The sequence below is a fragment of the Borostomias antarcticus genome (genome assembly GCF_949987555.1).
Source record: "Borostomias antarcticus genome assembly, contig: scaffold_578, whole genome shotgun sequence".
Classification (NCBI taxonomy): Eukaryota; Metazoa; Chordata; class Actinopteri; order Stomiiformes; family Stomiidae; genus Borostomias; species Borostomias antarcticus.
The window spans coordinates 7,501-20,808 of record NW_028176122.1 but is presented as its reverse complement, the minus strand read 5'-3'; the positions used below and the strand labels follow the sequence as shown (position 1 = coordinate 20,808).

The following is a 13,308-nucleotide window of genomic DNA, read 5'->3' as shown; positions in this document are numbered from 1 at the left end:
TCCCTCCCTCCCTCCCTCCCCTCCTCCTCCTCCTCCTCTCCCCTCCTCCTCCTCCTCTCCCCTCCTCCTCTCATCTCTCCCTCCCTCCAATCCTCCTCCTCCTCCTCTCCCCTCCTCCTCTCATCCTCCCTCCCTCCAATCCTCCTCCTCCTCCTCTCCCCTCCTCCTCTCATCTCTCCCTCTCTCCTGCACAGCACGCATGTTTGTTTCATGGACATCCCTGCTTCAGAGAGCCTCCCTACGGCAGGCGTGCTTTTTGCATGTACCATGCTGTCACACACACACACACACACACACAAACACACACACACACACACACACACACAAACACACACACACACACACACACACACACAAACACACACACACAAACGAAAACACACACGGAAACACACACGAACACACACACAAACACACACACAAACACACACACACACACACACACAAACACACCACCTTACTGTTTCTCTCCCTCCCTCTCTCTCTCTACAAACACAGACACACGCTTACTGTTTCTCTCTTTCTTTCTTACTCTTTATCTCTCTTTACACACACACACACACACACACACACACACACACACACACACACACACACACACACACACACACACACACACACACACATACACAAACTGACTGACACCTCAGTGCCTGGGTTCCTGTTCTCCCCCAAAGGGCCCTCATTGAAACGTCCCTGTAGCGGATCTGTTTTTAGCTGTCTAATGCACAGAGAGAGAGAGGAGAGAGAGAGAGAGAGAGAGAGAGGGAGAGAGGGAGAGAGAGAGAGAGAGAGAGAGAGAGAGAGAGAGGGAGAGAGAGAGAATATAGGGAGAGTGAGAGATATAGGGAGAGTGAGAGCATGAGTGAATGAGAGGAGAGAGAGAACTTTAGTGAGTGTGAGAGAGAAAGAGAGAAAGAGAGCGTGAGAGAGAGAGAGAGAGAGAGAGAGAGAGAGAGAGAGCGTATTCTGTGTTGATAGCTACCTGTTTGATCTGGCTCCATACTGATGGCTCCAGGCTACGATCCCCGTCTCACGCTGAGTTACGCCGAACCACGCCGCGAGGAACGCTCACCCCTCCCTGGTGACGCTCACAACGCTGCGAGGAACGCTCACCCCCGGGGTGACGCTCGCTACAGCGCCTGAGAAACAGAGGCGAGAAGTTCAGGTCATTCAATGTTCACGTTCCACCCGGGTCAAGCTGGGAAAGCGCTTCTGCTGTTTGCAACGAGAAGAGAAAAAAAACTAAATGTGTACTCTGAAAAGTGTGCTGTATAGAACCATTTGTACCACTAGAAGAACACTCTGGAAAAACGTATGTTGGCAACCCTTGAAGCAGGAGTAGAAATAAACGGTAAAAATGGATGGTAAATGGACTGCACTTAGATAGCGCTTTTATCCAAAGCGCTTTACAACAAAGGCCTCTCATTCCAACGCACATTCACACACCAATGGCGGCAGCTGCCATGCAAGGTGCTAGCCTGCTCATTGGGAGCAATTTGGCGTTCAATGTCTTGCCTAAGGACTCCACACAGAAAGGCCCGGAGACCTACTAGGTACTGTGAGGCGACAGTACTAGGTACTGTGAGGGGACAGTACTAGGTACTGTGAGGGGACAGTACTAGGTACTGTGAGGGGACAGTACTAGGTACTGTGAGGCGACAGTACTAGGTACTGTGAGGGGACAGTACTAGGTACTGTGAGGGGACAGTACTAGGTACTGTGAGGGGACAGTACTAGGTACTGTGAGGGGACAGTTCTAGGTACTGTGAGGGGACAGTTCTAGGTACTGTGAGGGGACAGTACTAGGTACTGTGAGGCGACAGTTCTAGGTACTGTGAGGGGACAGTTCTAGGTACTGTGAGGGGACAGTACTAGGTACTGCGCCACCGTGCCGCACGTGAGTGATTTGGGGGTTCAGTATCTTGTTCCAGGACACTTGGGCACACTGCTGGGACCTGGGATCGAACCGGGGACCTTGTGACCCCCAGCTGGTCTCTCTACCTCCCGAGCTACGTGCCGCCCCTAATAGCGCCCCCTAGTAGTAGTAGTTAGTAGGATCCAATATTAGTAGGAGGCTAGTAGTAGTAGTATAGTAGCAGTAGTATAGTAGCAGTAGTATAGTAGCAGTAGTATAGTAGCAGTATAGTAGCAGTAGTATAGTAGTAGTATAGTAGCAGTAGTATAGTAGCAGTAGTATAGTAGCAGTATAGTAGCAGTAGTATAGTAGCAGTAGTATAGTAGCAGTATAGTAGCAGTAGTATAGTAGCAGTAGTATAGCAGTAGTATAGTAGCAGTAGCATGGTAGCAGTAGTAGTAGTAGTAGCAGTAGCAGTAGTATAGTAGCAGTAGTATAGTAGCAGTAGTATAGTAGCAGTATAGTAGCAGTAGTATAGTAGTAGTATAGTAGCAGTAGTATAGTAGCAGTAGTATAGTAGCAGTATAGTAGCAGTAGTATAGTAGCAGTAGTATAGTAGCAGTATAGTAGCAGTAGTATAGTAGCAGTAGTATAGCAGTAGTATAGTAGCAGTAGTATAGTAGCAGTAGTATAGTAGCAGTAGTATAGTAGTAGTATAGTAGCAGTAGTATAGTAGCAGTATAGTAGCAGTAGTATAGTAGCAGTAGTATAGTAGTAGTATAGTAGCAGTAGTATAGTAGCAGTAGTATAGTAGTAGTATAGTAGCAGTAGTATAGTAGTAGTAGAAGTAGTAGTAGTATAGTAGCAGTAGTATAGTAGCAGTAGTATAGTAGTAGTATAGTAGCAGTAGTATAGTAGCAGTAGTATAGTATTAGTATAGTATAGTAGCAGTAGTATAGTAGAAGCAGCAGCATGCAGTATGCTATAAACCCTTTCAATGGAATTCTCTGTCACTAGTGCAACGATGTGGTCCAAGCAAACGTCCAGTGTGTCAGAGGCAAAAACACAAAAACTGTGATTATAGTCAAACACTAGCAAACTGAAAACCTTTTCAAAATGTTCAAATTAATTTGGAGACCTTGGTGTTCACTGGTGGGATTATTGTTTACATATCTCGACTGTCTCTTCTGTGTTTGGGAGGCTCAAGAAACAGCTGATTAGATAGCTACTGCCATGAACGTTAGCTAATTTGAGAGTGTTATGGTGTTGAGATGATCCAAAGTGCTGTTATTGTTTTGAATATGAAAAAGTCCACAAAACGGTCTATATCGGTATACAGGATGCTATATCAGTAGTAGTATACAGTATGCTTTATTAGTAGTAGTATATGCTATAGCAGTAGTAGTATATGCTATGGCAGTAGTAGTATACAGTATACTATAGCAGTAGTAGTATATGCTATAGCAGTAGTAGTATATGCTATGGCAGTAGTAGTACACAGTATACTATAGCAGTAGTAGTATATGCTATAGCAGTAGTATCATGCAGTATACTATAGCAGTAGTAGTATATACTATAGCAGTAGTAGTATACAGTATATTATATCAGTAGTAGTATATGCTATAGCAGTAAACTGTATGCTATAGCAGTAGTAGTATATGCTATAGCAGTAGTAGTATACAGTATGCTATAGCAGTAGTAGTATATACTATATCAGTAGTAGTATACAGGATGCTATATCAGTAGTAGTAAACAGGATGCTATAGCAGTAGTAGTATATGCTATATCAGTAGTAGTAAACAGGATGCTATAGCAGTAGTAGTATATACTATATCAGTAGTAGTAAACAGGATGCTATAGCAGTAGTAGTATATGTTATAGCAGTAGTAGTAAACAGGATGCTATAGCAGTAGTAGTAAACAGGATGCTATAGCAGTAGTAGTATATGCTATAGCAGTAGTAGTAAACAGGATGCTATAGCAGTGGAACTCAGACAGCTCGCAGCGCTGGCAGCTGTCTAAATTCTCTCCCCGAGCTTGGCTCATTGTCCCTGTTGTTGAGGACTGTTTTGCTCCATTCAATTGATTTTTCCTTCTTGGCCATTGTGCTGCTGGACTGATTGTGATGTGTGCTCCTGCAGACGGTCCTGGCCTGCATGGCAGCCCGGCTGGTGTTCTTGTCCTGTTGAATGATGAGCAGAAGCTGCTGTTATGGCCCGGAGATGACTTGTGTCAGGGTTCAAATGAGTGTAAGAAGTTTGATTCCACTGGGTAGAAGTCCCAAGGAGATGATTTTAATAGGTGTGTGTGCGTGTGTGTGTGTGTGTGTGTGTGTGTGTGTGTGTGTGTGTGTGTGTGTGTGTGTGTGTGCGCAATGTATGGTGTATCTAAGTTAATGTGTGTACATGTGTATGTGTGTGTGTGGTATAACTATGTGGGCGTGGGTATGCATATGTATGTGTGTGCGGTGTGTGGTGTATCTAAGTTAACGTGTGTACATGTGTATGTGTGTTGTATAACTGTGTGTGTGTGTGTGTGTGTGGTGACTGTGTGTGTATGTGTGTAATGTGACTGCGCGTGCGTGCGTGTGCGTGTGTGTGTGTGAGTTCAATCGTCGTGCTGATCTAAAACATGCCAGGCCGTTGCAGACTGTAGAGACATCAGGAAGGGTTTTTACGTGCGCTCTGTGTGCGCTAAAAAAACACACCTTTAACCACTTCCTGGGTTAGCTTAGCTGCCACACACTTTATGATCTCTGTTTTCTCCATTTTATGGACGACTCGCATTTGACCCAGAGGCCAGTGAAGGAGAAAGATAACAGGACGAGCTACATCTCTAGGATAAAAATGGTTTGAATTTTAGGGTTTTGGGGACGGAGGGGGAGTGGTGGATATCATGGTGAATGGACTGTACTTATATAGCGCCTTCCCACCTTAACGGACAGAGCGCTTTACAATGGCCTCTCATTCACCCATCCACACACACACGTTCACACACCAGTGGCGGCAGCTGCCATGCGAGGCGCTAGTCTGCTCGTTGGGAGCAATTTTGTCTTTGCGAAAGGACACTTCGGCATGTGGAAGAGGAGGAGCCGGGATTCGAGCTGCCAACCCTGCGATCACTGGATGACCCGTTCTACTTCTTGAGACATAGCCTCAAATTATATTCCGTTATAACTCAGAGTACAGAGTGAAAATTCAGCCCGTGTTCAACTCTAGCCTCCCGGGAATCATCTAGAAGGCGGGAGGGAGAGGTAACGGCGACAGGTGCGCTGTGTAGCGTTCCGGCGCTCGCGCTGTTTGTCCCAGACTGCCCGCCCACCTGTGTCCACAGAGTCAGATGTGGGCAGAGTGGAGAGGCAGCGGTTACTCACGCCGGCGCCACCGACGAAGAGCACGCCCCCGGACTCTCCTCACGACCAATCCGTAGAGGTCAGATCTCATTACAACAGGCACATAACAGATTCGCTCAGAACAATCTGACTCTCGTCCACAGAGAACAATGTGTTTAAGTCTCCAACCTGGCACTGCTAGAGCCTGTTCTCCTGCTCCAGACACAGTGGACCCTGCCATCTAGCCAACCAGACACCGGACCCTGCCAAGCAACCGACCAATCAGAAACCCTACCCAACACTGTGCCAACCAATCATAGATAATTTGTTGTTTCCAATCTCTGGTCAGTGTAATTACCTTCATGGAAGAGGTAGATTGTGCTTGGACTACTGTTTACATCTCTGTGGCTGACGGTCCGTTTCTCTCTCTCTCTCTGTCTCTGTCTCTCTCTCTCTCTCCTATTTATACACAAACTACGATGTACGCCCGGTATTTTCCAACCACACGCTGCCTGGGGCCTGGGGTGATCTCTCCTGAGTTCTACTGACGTTTCTACTGTGGATTCTACTGAAAAGATTGCATATTCAATTGATTTATCATTATCTTTACACTACTAATATCTCACTTTGTTTCAATTTGATGTCACCAATTGTCCATTTCTTTTTTTTCTTTTTTCTTTTTATAGGGCTGTATTGTGAAGATGGTTCTACCTCACCTCGGTGGATTCCACAACTCCACAAGAACCCAAAGAACGGTTCTCTCACCTAGTAATGAGCACGCCAGAGAAGAACCCTTTCTGCCTCTGAGAATAACACCACGCCAAGAGCCACGATAGGTGCGCGCGTGTGTGTGTGTGTGTGTGCACGTGTGCGTGTGTGTGCGTGTGCGTGCGTGTGTGCGTGTGTGTGTGTGTTGTCAGCGAAGCCTCCAGTTGGATAATTAACGACGCTCTGTACACTTCAATTAGCCTGCGACGCGGCCGGTGGGGGGAGGGTGATATATCAGGGGGGTGAGGTGGGGTTAGACGCATCACGTCCCCGCCGAGGGTTAATGCGCGGCGAGGTGGGGCGGAGGGGGCCGTCCATTACGGCCCCGGCGGCGGCGGAGAGGAAATGAGGCAGGTAGGGTGAATAAACACGACGCCAAGGTCGCCGTCGCCCCCGCACGCCCCCGCCGCTGCCAGAGAGAGAGAGGGAGGGGGAGGTGGAGGGGGGGGGCATCGCCTCGCTCGTCTAATCTCACGCCGTTTATCCTCTCGCCTCCTCGCCCGGACGCTCTCTCTCTCCGTCTCCCTCTCTCTCTCTCCGCCACCCCCGCGACGCTATCTCTCCCGTCTCCTATTTTTCTCTCTCTCTCCGTCTCTCTCTCTCCGTCTCTCTCCCCCCTGCCTTTCTCTCTATACCTCCATCTCCCTCCATTCTTCCACCCCTCACTGAGCCCGCGCCCCCCCCCCCCCTCCCCTCCCCTCCCACTGGCGTTCAAGAGCGCAGCGGGGGAGGGGGGAGGGGAGGGGGAGCCTGGAGGCAGGGTGAGCTCATCAGATGCCCCTCCAGGAGACACAGCAGCGCTGTAGCTCCTCCTCTCCTCCTCCTCCTCTCCTCCTCTTTTCATTCTCTCATTCAGAAAAAGGAGCATCTCCAGTCTGCAGAGCCTTGCCAGGGCTCCCTGTGGTCACTAATGAAGGAATCCAGATGATTGGGATCAGATCAGTTCGCTGTCCTCCGTCAGTGTGGGTTTTAATCAGAACATCGCACGCTACTGGATGTAGCGTCGGTGGGCTAAAACCCAACAGGAAGTACAGCCTAAGACTGGGTCTGATTTCTTGCGATAATATGATTTTATTTTATTATTTTATAATATGATTTGATGATATGATTGAATTTCATGATTTTAAGGAGCCTAACTGAATAATTTCTGGTGATTGTAAACAAAGCATTGAGGAATTCAGCGTGGAGTTGGTCTTGAAATTGTTATTTCTCATCTGTCTTATTTTCTGTTATTCTTTTGTAATAAAAATGCTCAATATCCTCAAAATGCTTAATATTGAATTCATTCAATTCAAGTTCAATGTGCTCGAAAAAAAAAAAGAAAAGACTATTATTAAAAAACCCTTTCTATTTCTCCCTATTTCTATGCCTTCTTATTCTCTCTCCATCACACTCACACACACACACACACACACACACGCACCCAGAGATCAGGTGAAGATGATCAATGGTTGCAAGCCGCCATCGCCTCCCTCGATTTGCACGCCTCCTGACCACACTCCTGCAGGATCCCATTTCCATCGACTAAACGCTGGCCACACTCAAACCTGGCAACGCATTTCAAACCTGGCAACGCAGTTATTAATTACCCCTCGGGGAGGGGGGGGGTGGGGGGGTTAAAGAGATAGAGAAAACGGAGGAAAGAGAGAGGAGAGGCTGAGGCGATAGAGAGAAAAAGAGGAGTGTGTGTGTGAGAGAGAGAGAAAAGAGAAAGAGAGCACAAAAAGAGAGAGAGCGAGGAGGGAGCAGACAGCCAGGAACAAAGCAACACCCCCCCCCCCCCCCTACCGCTGACACCCCCCTCCCTGAGGTGCTGTGGTCAGGACCACCTCGGAGGCCCCGCCCCCCAGGGAGAGAGCGGACCCTAACCAGCCTGCGAGGCCGCCCCTCTGCCCTGGCTGCTCAGAGACAGATGTGCAGACGTGCTGGGGGCTCACGCTGACAGGAGAGGGCATCTTAAAGCCACAGCTCCTAGCTTTGTTTTGATAAAGGGGGGGTTAATGGTTAGAGACGATTATTGCCCAGTACTGATTAACTTTGATGGTCTCAATATATGTTGATGCCTTTAAAAAGTGACTAAAATAAAATAAAATAAATGAATGCCCTTGAATTTAGGTAAGTCAGATGTCCTAAGGTCAGATGTAATCTTATGACATATTTTATGTGCGAATTATTGGGTAGGAAGTAGGAACATATTTGATTAAAGTCTGATTTAAATATTGACGTTGAATATTGACGTTGAGCGGCATTTTCTCTGAGCAGAAATCAATATTGAATATTCATCAAGGGCAAAATCATAAAAATAAAAACATTCGTGAAAACGTAGAGGACGATTTATCACCTCTATCTAATCTACTGGGTTTCTAAAGGGTGTTAATCATTTCAACGCTACATTACCAATTGCTAATCTATATCCTCCGTGATTGAATGATTGGGTTTATAATTGATTGCCGCCATCAGTTCGTCCCAATCCCAGCTGCATTACCGTATTTCACACGCGGCCAGCAATTATATCCCGGAACGTCGTGAATGAGCGTATCGCACGCGGGCACACGGGATGAATCTGAGCATCCATGCGTTCATACCGGGGGGCCAGGCGCTCGAGCCACCGGGGGGAAGGAAGGATTTATAATCGTGATGAATCCCCCGCCCCCTCCCCCGGTGGCGCACGCAGGTCTCCGTAATTATGGCTGTCGTTCGACGGAGAGGAGGGGAGGGGAGAGGAGAGGAGAGGAGAGGAGGGGAGAGGAGAGGAGAGGAGAGGAGAGGAGAGGAGAGGAGAGGAGAGGAGAGGAGAGGAGAGGAGAGGAGAGGAGAGGAGAGGAGAGGAGAGGAGAGGAGAGGAGAGGAGGGGAGAGGAGGGGAGAGGAGAGGGGGAAAAAAACAACCCCAGTAGAGACCATTTTATCTTAATCACCGCGCGCCTCAATTCAAATTAATTTGACAAGTTTTTTCCCCCTCACGCCATCCGCCAAACCCCTATTAAAAGACGCATCTCGCAAATGACAAGCCCTCTCTAAACGCCTCGTCATGTGTCCAATGGAAATAAAATACCGAGAGAGAAAAGGGGGAGATGAGGAGAGGAGGAGGAGAGGAGGAGGAGAGGAGGGAAGGAGAGGGAGGAGGGGGGGAGAAAAAAAAAAAGAACGACAAAAGGTTAAGACGTAGCTTCCTCTCCCCGTCGCTACGTTCCCAGCGGAGCGAACCTCAGCCGTCCGTCCGTCCCCCCTCTCCTCCTCCTCCTCCTCCCTCCCTCCATCCCCGGCGCTCCTCGTGTTTCTAGAGTAATTTCCAGCCAATGATCAGTAGGTGTCCACATCGCCGCTTCCTCACCTCGGCTGCTCCGCAACCAATCAGCCACACACAGCGACAGCAGCCGCGGACGCATCCAGGCAGCCGCACAACACAGCGCGGACCTCCAGGACACCTAACCGCTCCGTGTGTGTCTCCCACTGCGGCGCCAAGGCTTTAGGACAATAAACACCCCCCCATCCCCGTTTTTTTGGCACAAAGCTTTGATAATCGCTATAGTTTTGCTCCTTTTGTTACTTTTTCACCCCTAGAACCCACGCTGAAGAAGTCGGTCAAAAAATGTTCCTTTTGTTTTGAGCGCACTCTCTGATCCATCTTCCTCTATGCGCGTCTTCTCACTGTGTGCGCGTTGTTTTTCTCTGGTCGAGCAGTAATGTGTCGCTCGGTATTGGCAGACTAGCGGCTGGATTCTCTTCTCACCGGGAACCCGGTAGGTGATGCTCGCTCTCCCCGTTCCTCCCCCGCCAGCGTCATATTCTTCTCTGCATGCTTTCTTTCTGATTCTCCGCCGTCCCGATTTGCGTGCCTGCTTATCTGTCAGATATTAAAATCGGTTTATCTCTATAGCCTAATCCAGACCCCCCCGGACTCGTTGGCTGACCTTTCGGTCTAATGTCTCCGACAGCCCAGACCCGCTGTAATTAATGAGGCTATGGCGCAGAGGCACAACGGATCCCCATCCGGACGCACAGTAGCCTACTTTCGTCCTCTCCTCCATCTCTCTCTCTCTTTCTCTCTCCGGGCCGTCTCCCTCCCAATCTCCCTTCCTCTCTTCCCCCTAAGTAGGCTATCGAACATTTTCTGTCTCTCTAAACTTTGTTTACAGGCTGAAAATCGATAGCCGTGACTTGATTGCCTTTGGGCTGCGTATTTTGCTCCTGGGGTGCATTGATTAAGCGATAATGACCCGAAGGGAGGCGGATCATTAGGGGCCGCCGAGGTGATGTTTACTGGATGTGGCACCGTGACACTGTTATGTTCTCACCTCGGGCGATTACGAGCCCGTACGCCGTAAATATAAAGTGCAAATCTGAACTGGTTATAATAATATTATAATATTATTGCATTAATATAGCTTTATTCTTTCAATATTTGCATCACTGCATGTTTGAAATAAAATAAAAATATGATTATTATTATTTTAAATTCCCGTTAAAATGATGGATAGGCCTATGCTTTGTTTTGACAAAGGGTGTTAGAGGCTAGGAACAATTTAGGACACTAAAACTGGCACAGGCTCTTTATATTAAAACATTATGAGTGTTTTTCCCGGCCTGTAGAGAGATTGAGGTATATTATTCTAGGGTGCCGCTGAGGGCTAGGCCAGCCAGAGGATCAGGTCTCTGGGTTTCAGCGGAGGCTCCATATTTCTGATTCATTCTGAAGCCAGCTGCTGGGATGTAGCGTGGAAGAGATTTGAAATGCTTCAGTGTTCCCGCAATGGATCAGCATAGGCAATTAAAAACAGAGAGAGAGAGAGAGAGAGAGAGGGAGGGAGGGAAGAGAGAGAGGAGGAGGGGGGGGGGGGTGATGTGTCTAATAGGCTTTTATCTGTGGAAACAGAATCCAGACAGACTGAAGGAGAGTCAGAGGAAATGGAGAATCCCCCCCCCCCCCTCCCACCCCAGACAGCTGACACCAAAGTGGCTGGTCTCTATGGCTGGTCTCTATGGCTGGTCTCTATGGCTGGTCTCTATGGCTGGTCTCTAGTCTCTCTGGCTGGTCTCGGTGCTGGGCTGGGGGGGGATTGAAATTCACCGTTGGTGGTTGTCAGTCCTCGCCACGTCCGAGTCGGTGTAAGAGGAGCCCCCGGCCGAGAACATGGACACCCGGGGGGTTCTCTCTCCAATCAGGAGGCCTGGTGCACAGAGGCGCCCTCACGCCGAGAGAGAGAGAGAGAGAGAGAGATAGAGAGAGAGAGGGGGAGAGAGATAGAGAGAGAGGGAGGGAGAGAGAGGGAGAGAGAGAGAGAGAGAGAGAGAGGGAGAGATAGATAGAGAGAGAGAGAGGTGGGGGGGAGAGAGATAGAGAGAGAGAGATAGAGAGAGAGGGAGAGATAGAGGGGGGGGGGAGATAGATAGAGAGAGAGGGGCGTCCGGCTACCTAATTACAGATAACGCCGAGGGCTGTGAGGATGAGGGAAGCGTGCCTCTCTGCGGCCCTCGGGGGCCCCTCTGAAAGTGCGTTGTGCGTGGATGACGTAGTCACATGTGGCGCCTAATCTAGGCGTGTGTATTAACACTGGCGCCGTGGGACTGACGCTGGAGATAACATTGACGGGGCGTTGAGGATTCAGATGAGGCCTCTGGGTTTTCGTTTGTTTGTTTGTTTGGATTGTTTGTTTCCAGAGTTCCTTGACGCTGCATTTCACCGAGCTGGGATGACTGTTTTTGATTTGGCTGTCATGTTGACGTGATGATTATAATCTTAAGTATGATGCTGTGAATATGTTGTTTTAACGAGATACCTGCTTATACCCGTATGCATATATTTTTTGTGGTCGCAAGTGCACGTCATATAAAACAACAGATTAGACTGCTCTGAAAATATCTTTGAATGCTTTGACAGTATTATAAACAGATAAAAAAAGAATCTCTTGAAGTTTTAGCGGAGGTAGCTCTATTCCTGCCTGTCTACCGTCGTCTCCGGCATGCTAATATCTGTCCCCGGCTCTAATGACATGTGAATGTGTCGCCGTAGCGATCATGTTATTGTCACCGGACCGGCGTCAGCGCCAAGCTTTTTCCGAGATGTACTTCATTACAAAACAACAGTCAGAAAGAAGAATAAATTATCCCCTGTCAAAAACACTCCGCTCTTTTATCTGGTTGAAAACTGTGTAGGAAGTTGAGGAGGAGGGACTTGATGATGCAGGATGTTTTGGCGTGTGTGAATGACGTGGATGAGGCCTGAGCAGGATGGCTCGAGGGTGCTTGGGCAGCGCACGGCTGGAATTTCAAGGTGCCCACCCAAATCATTGCATCGTCGAGTCATGTTATTTTGCTGTGATGGAGGACGCTGCCGTGTGTAGGTGTGTGTGTGTGTGTGTGTGTACTGTGTGTGTGTGTGTGTGTGTGTGTGTTGCATCTGTCGTATCTGTAATTGTGCTTTTCTCGTTCTAGTACCTGTGTCGACGTCCCGGGATGATGTCACGCCGTCTGTAAACTATCTCCAGAGAGACCAAGGCCTCGTCCTCCTCTGCCCCCCACCACGACCCCTGACCCCCTCCCTCCCGCCCCCTCCCCCCCACCCCCTGCTCCCTTCCCCCTCCCCACCCCCCCCCCCCACGCCCGCCATGTCCAACCTAAACAACGCCCTCTGCATCGAGAACGTCCAGAGCGCCGACCTCCTCCAGAAGGACGGCGTGGGCGTGGGCGTGGGCGGCGTCCTCGGGGACGGTGGATTAAGCCAGCTGTTGGATTACAACGCCGAGATGGAGCGCTACCGCAGCTTCGCCAACTTCTACAAGACCAACGGGGGCTTCCCGCAGTCGGCGGCGGCGGCCGCCAAGATCGCCCGCATCACCACGCCCATCTTCCCCAGCGCGCGCATCGGCATGTCCCCGTGGAACTGCGATAACGCCATGCTCTGGGGCCGCAAGGCGGCGGTGCTGAACCCCAACCGGGCCGGCGGTGGCGTGCACCGGGGCGACTCCCGGGGGGGCGGCGGCAAGCCCGGCCTGTCACCGGAGACCCTGCAAATGGCGAACAGTAACTTCCTGTCCTCGCTGTCGCCCGAGCACTGCAGGCCCCTGGCGGGGGAGTGCATGAACAAGCTGAAATGCGGCGCAGGAGGCGGCGAAGTGGAGTTAATGAACCTCCAGGAGCGCGTGGGGACTTTTTCCGCCATCCCGGCCCTGGGGGGGATCTCGTTACCGCCGGGGGTCATCGTGATGACGGCGCTGCACTCCCCCGCCACCGCCTCCGCCGCCGTCACGGACAGCGCGTTTCAGATCGCCAACCTGGCGGACTGCCCGCAGAGCAACTCGGCCTCGGGCGGCGGCGGCGGGAACCCGGCCAAGAAGAAGAGGAAGCGCTGTG

General features: G+C 49.8%; 1 protein-coding gene across 1 annotated transcript in view; it reads left to right on the top strand.

Moving 5' to 3' along the window:
- Positions 1-12,563: 12,563 nt before the first annotated feature.
- cxxc4 (CXXC finger 4) overlaps positions 12,564-13,308 on the top strand; it is a gene marked incomplete at both ends in the record, with an annotated part of 890 nt that continues 145 nt past the window's right edge. Inside the window, one exon of the mRNA XM_084462690.1 lies at positions 12,564-13,308. This exon is cut by the window's right edge and continues 145 nt beyond it. Within this exon, the coding sequence (XP_084318816.1) occupies positions 12,564-13,308 (745 nt within the window).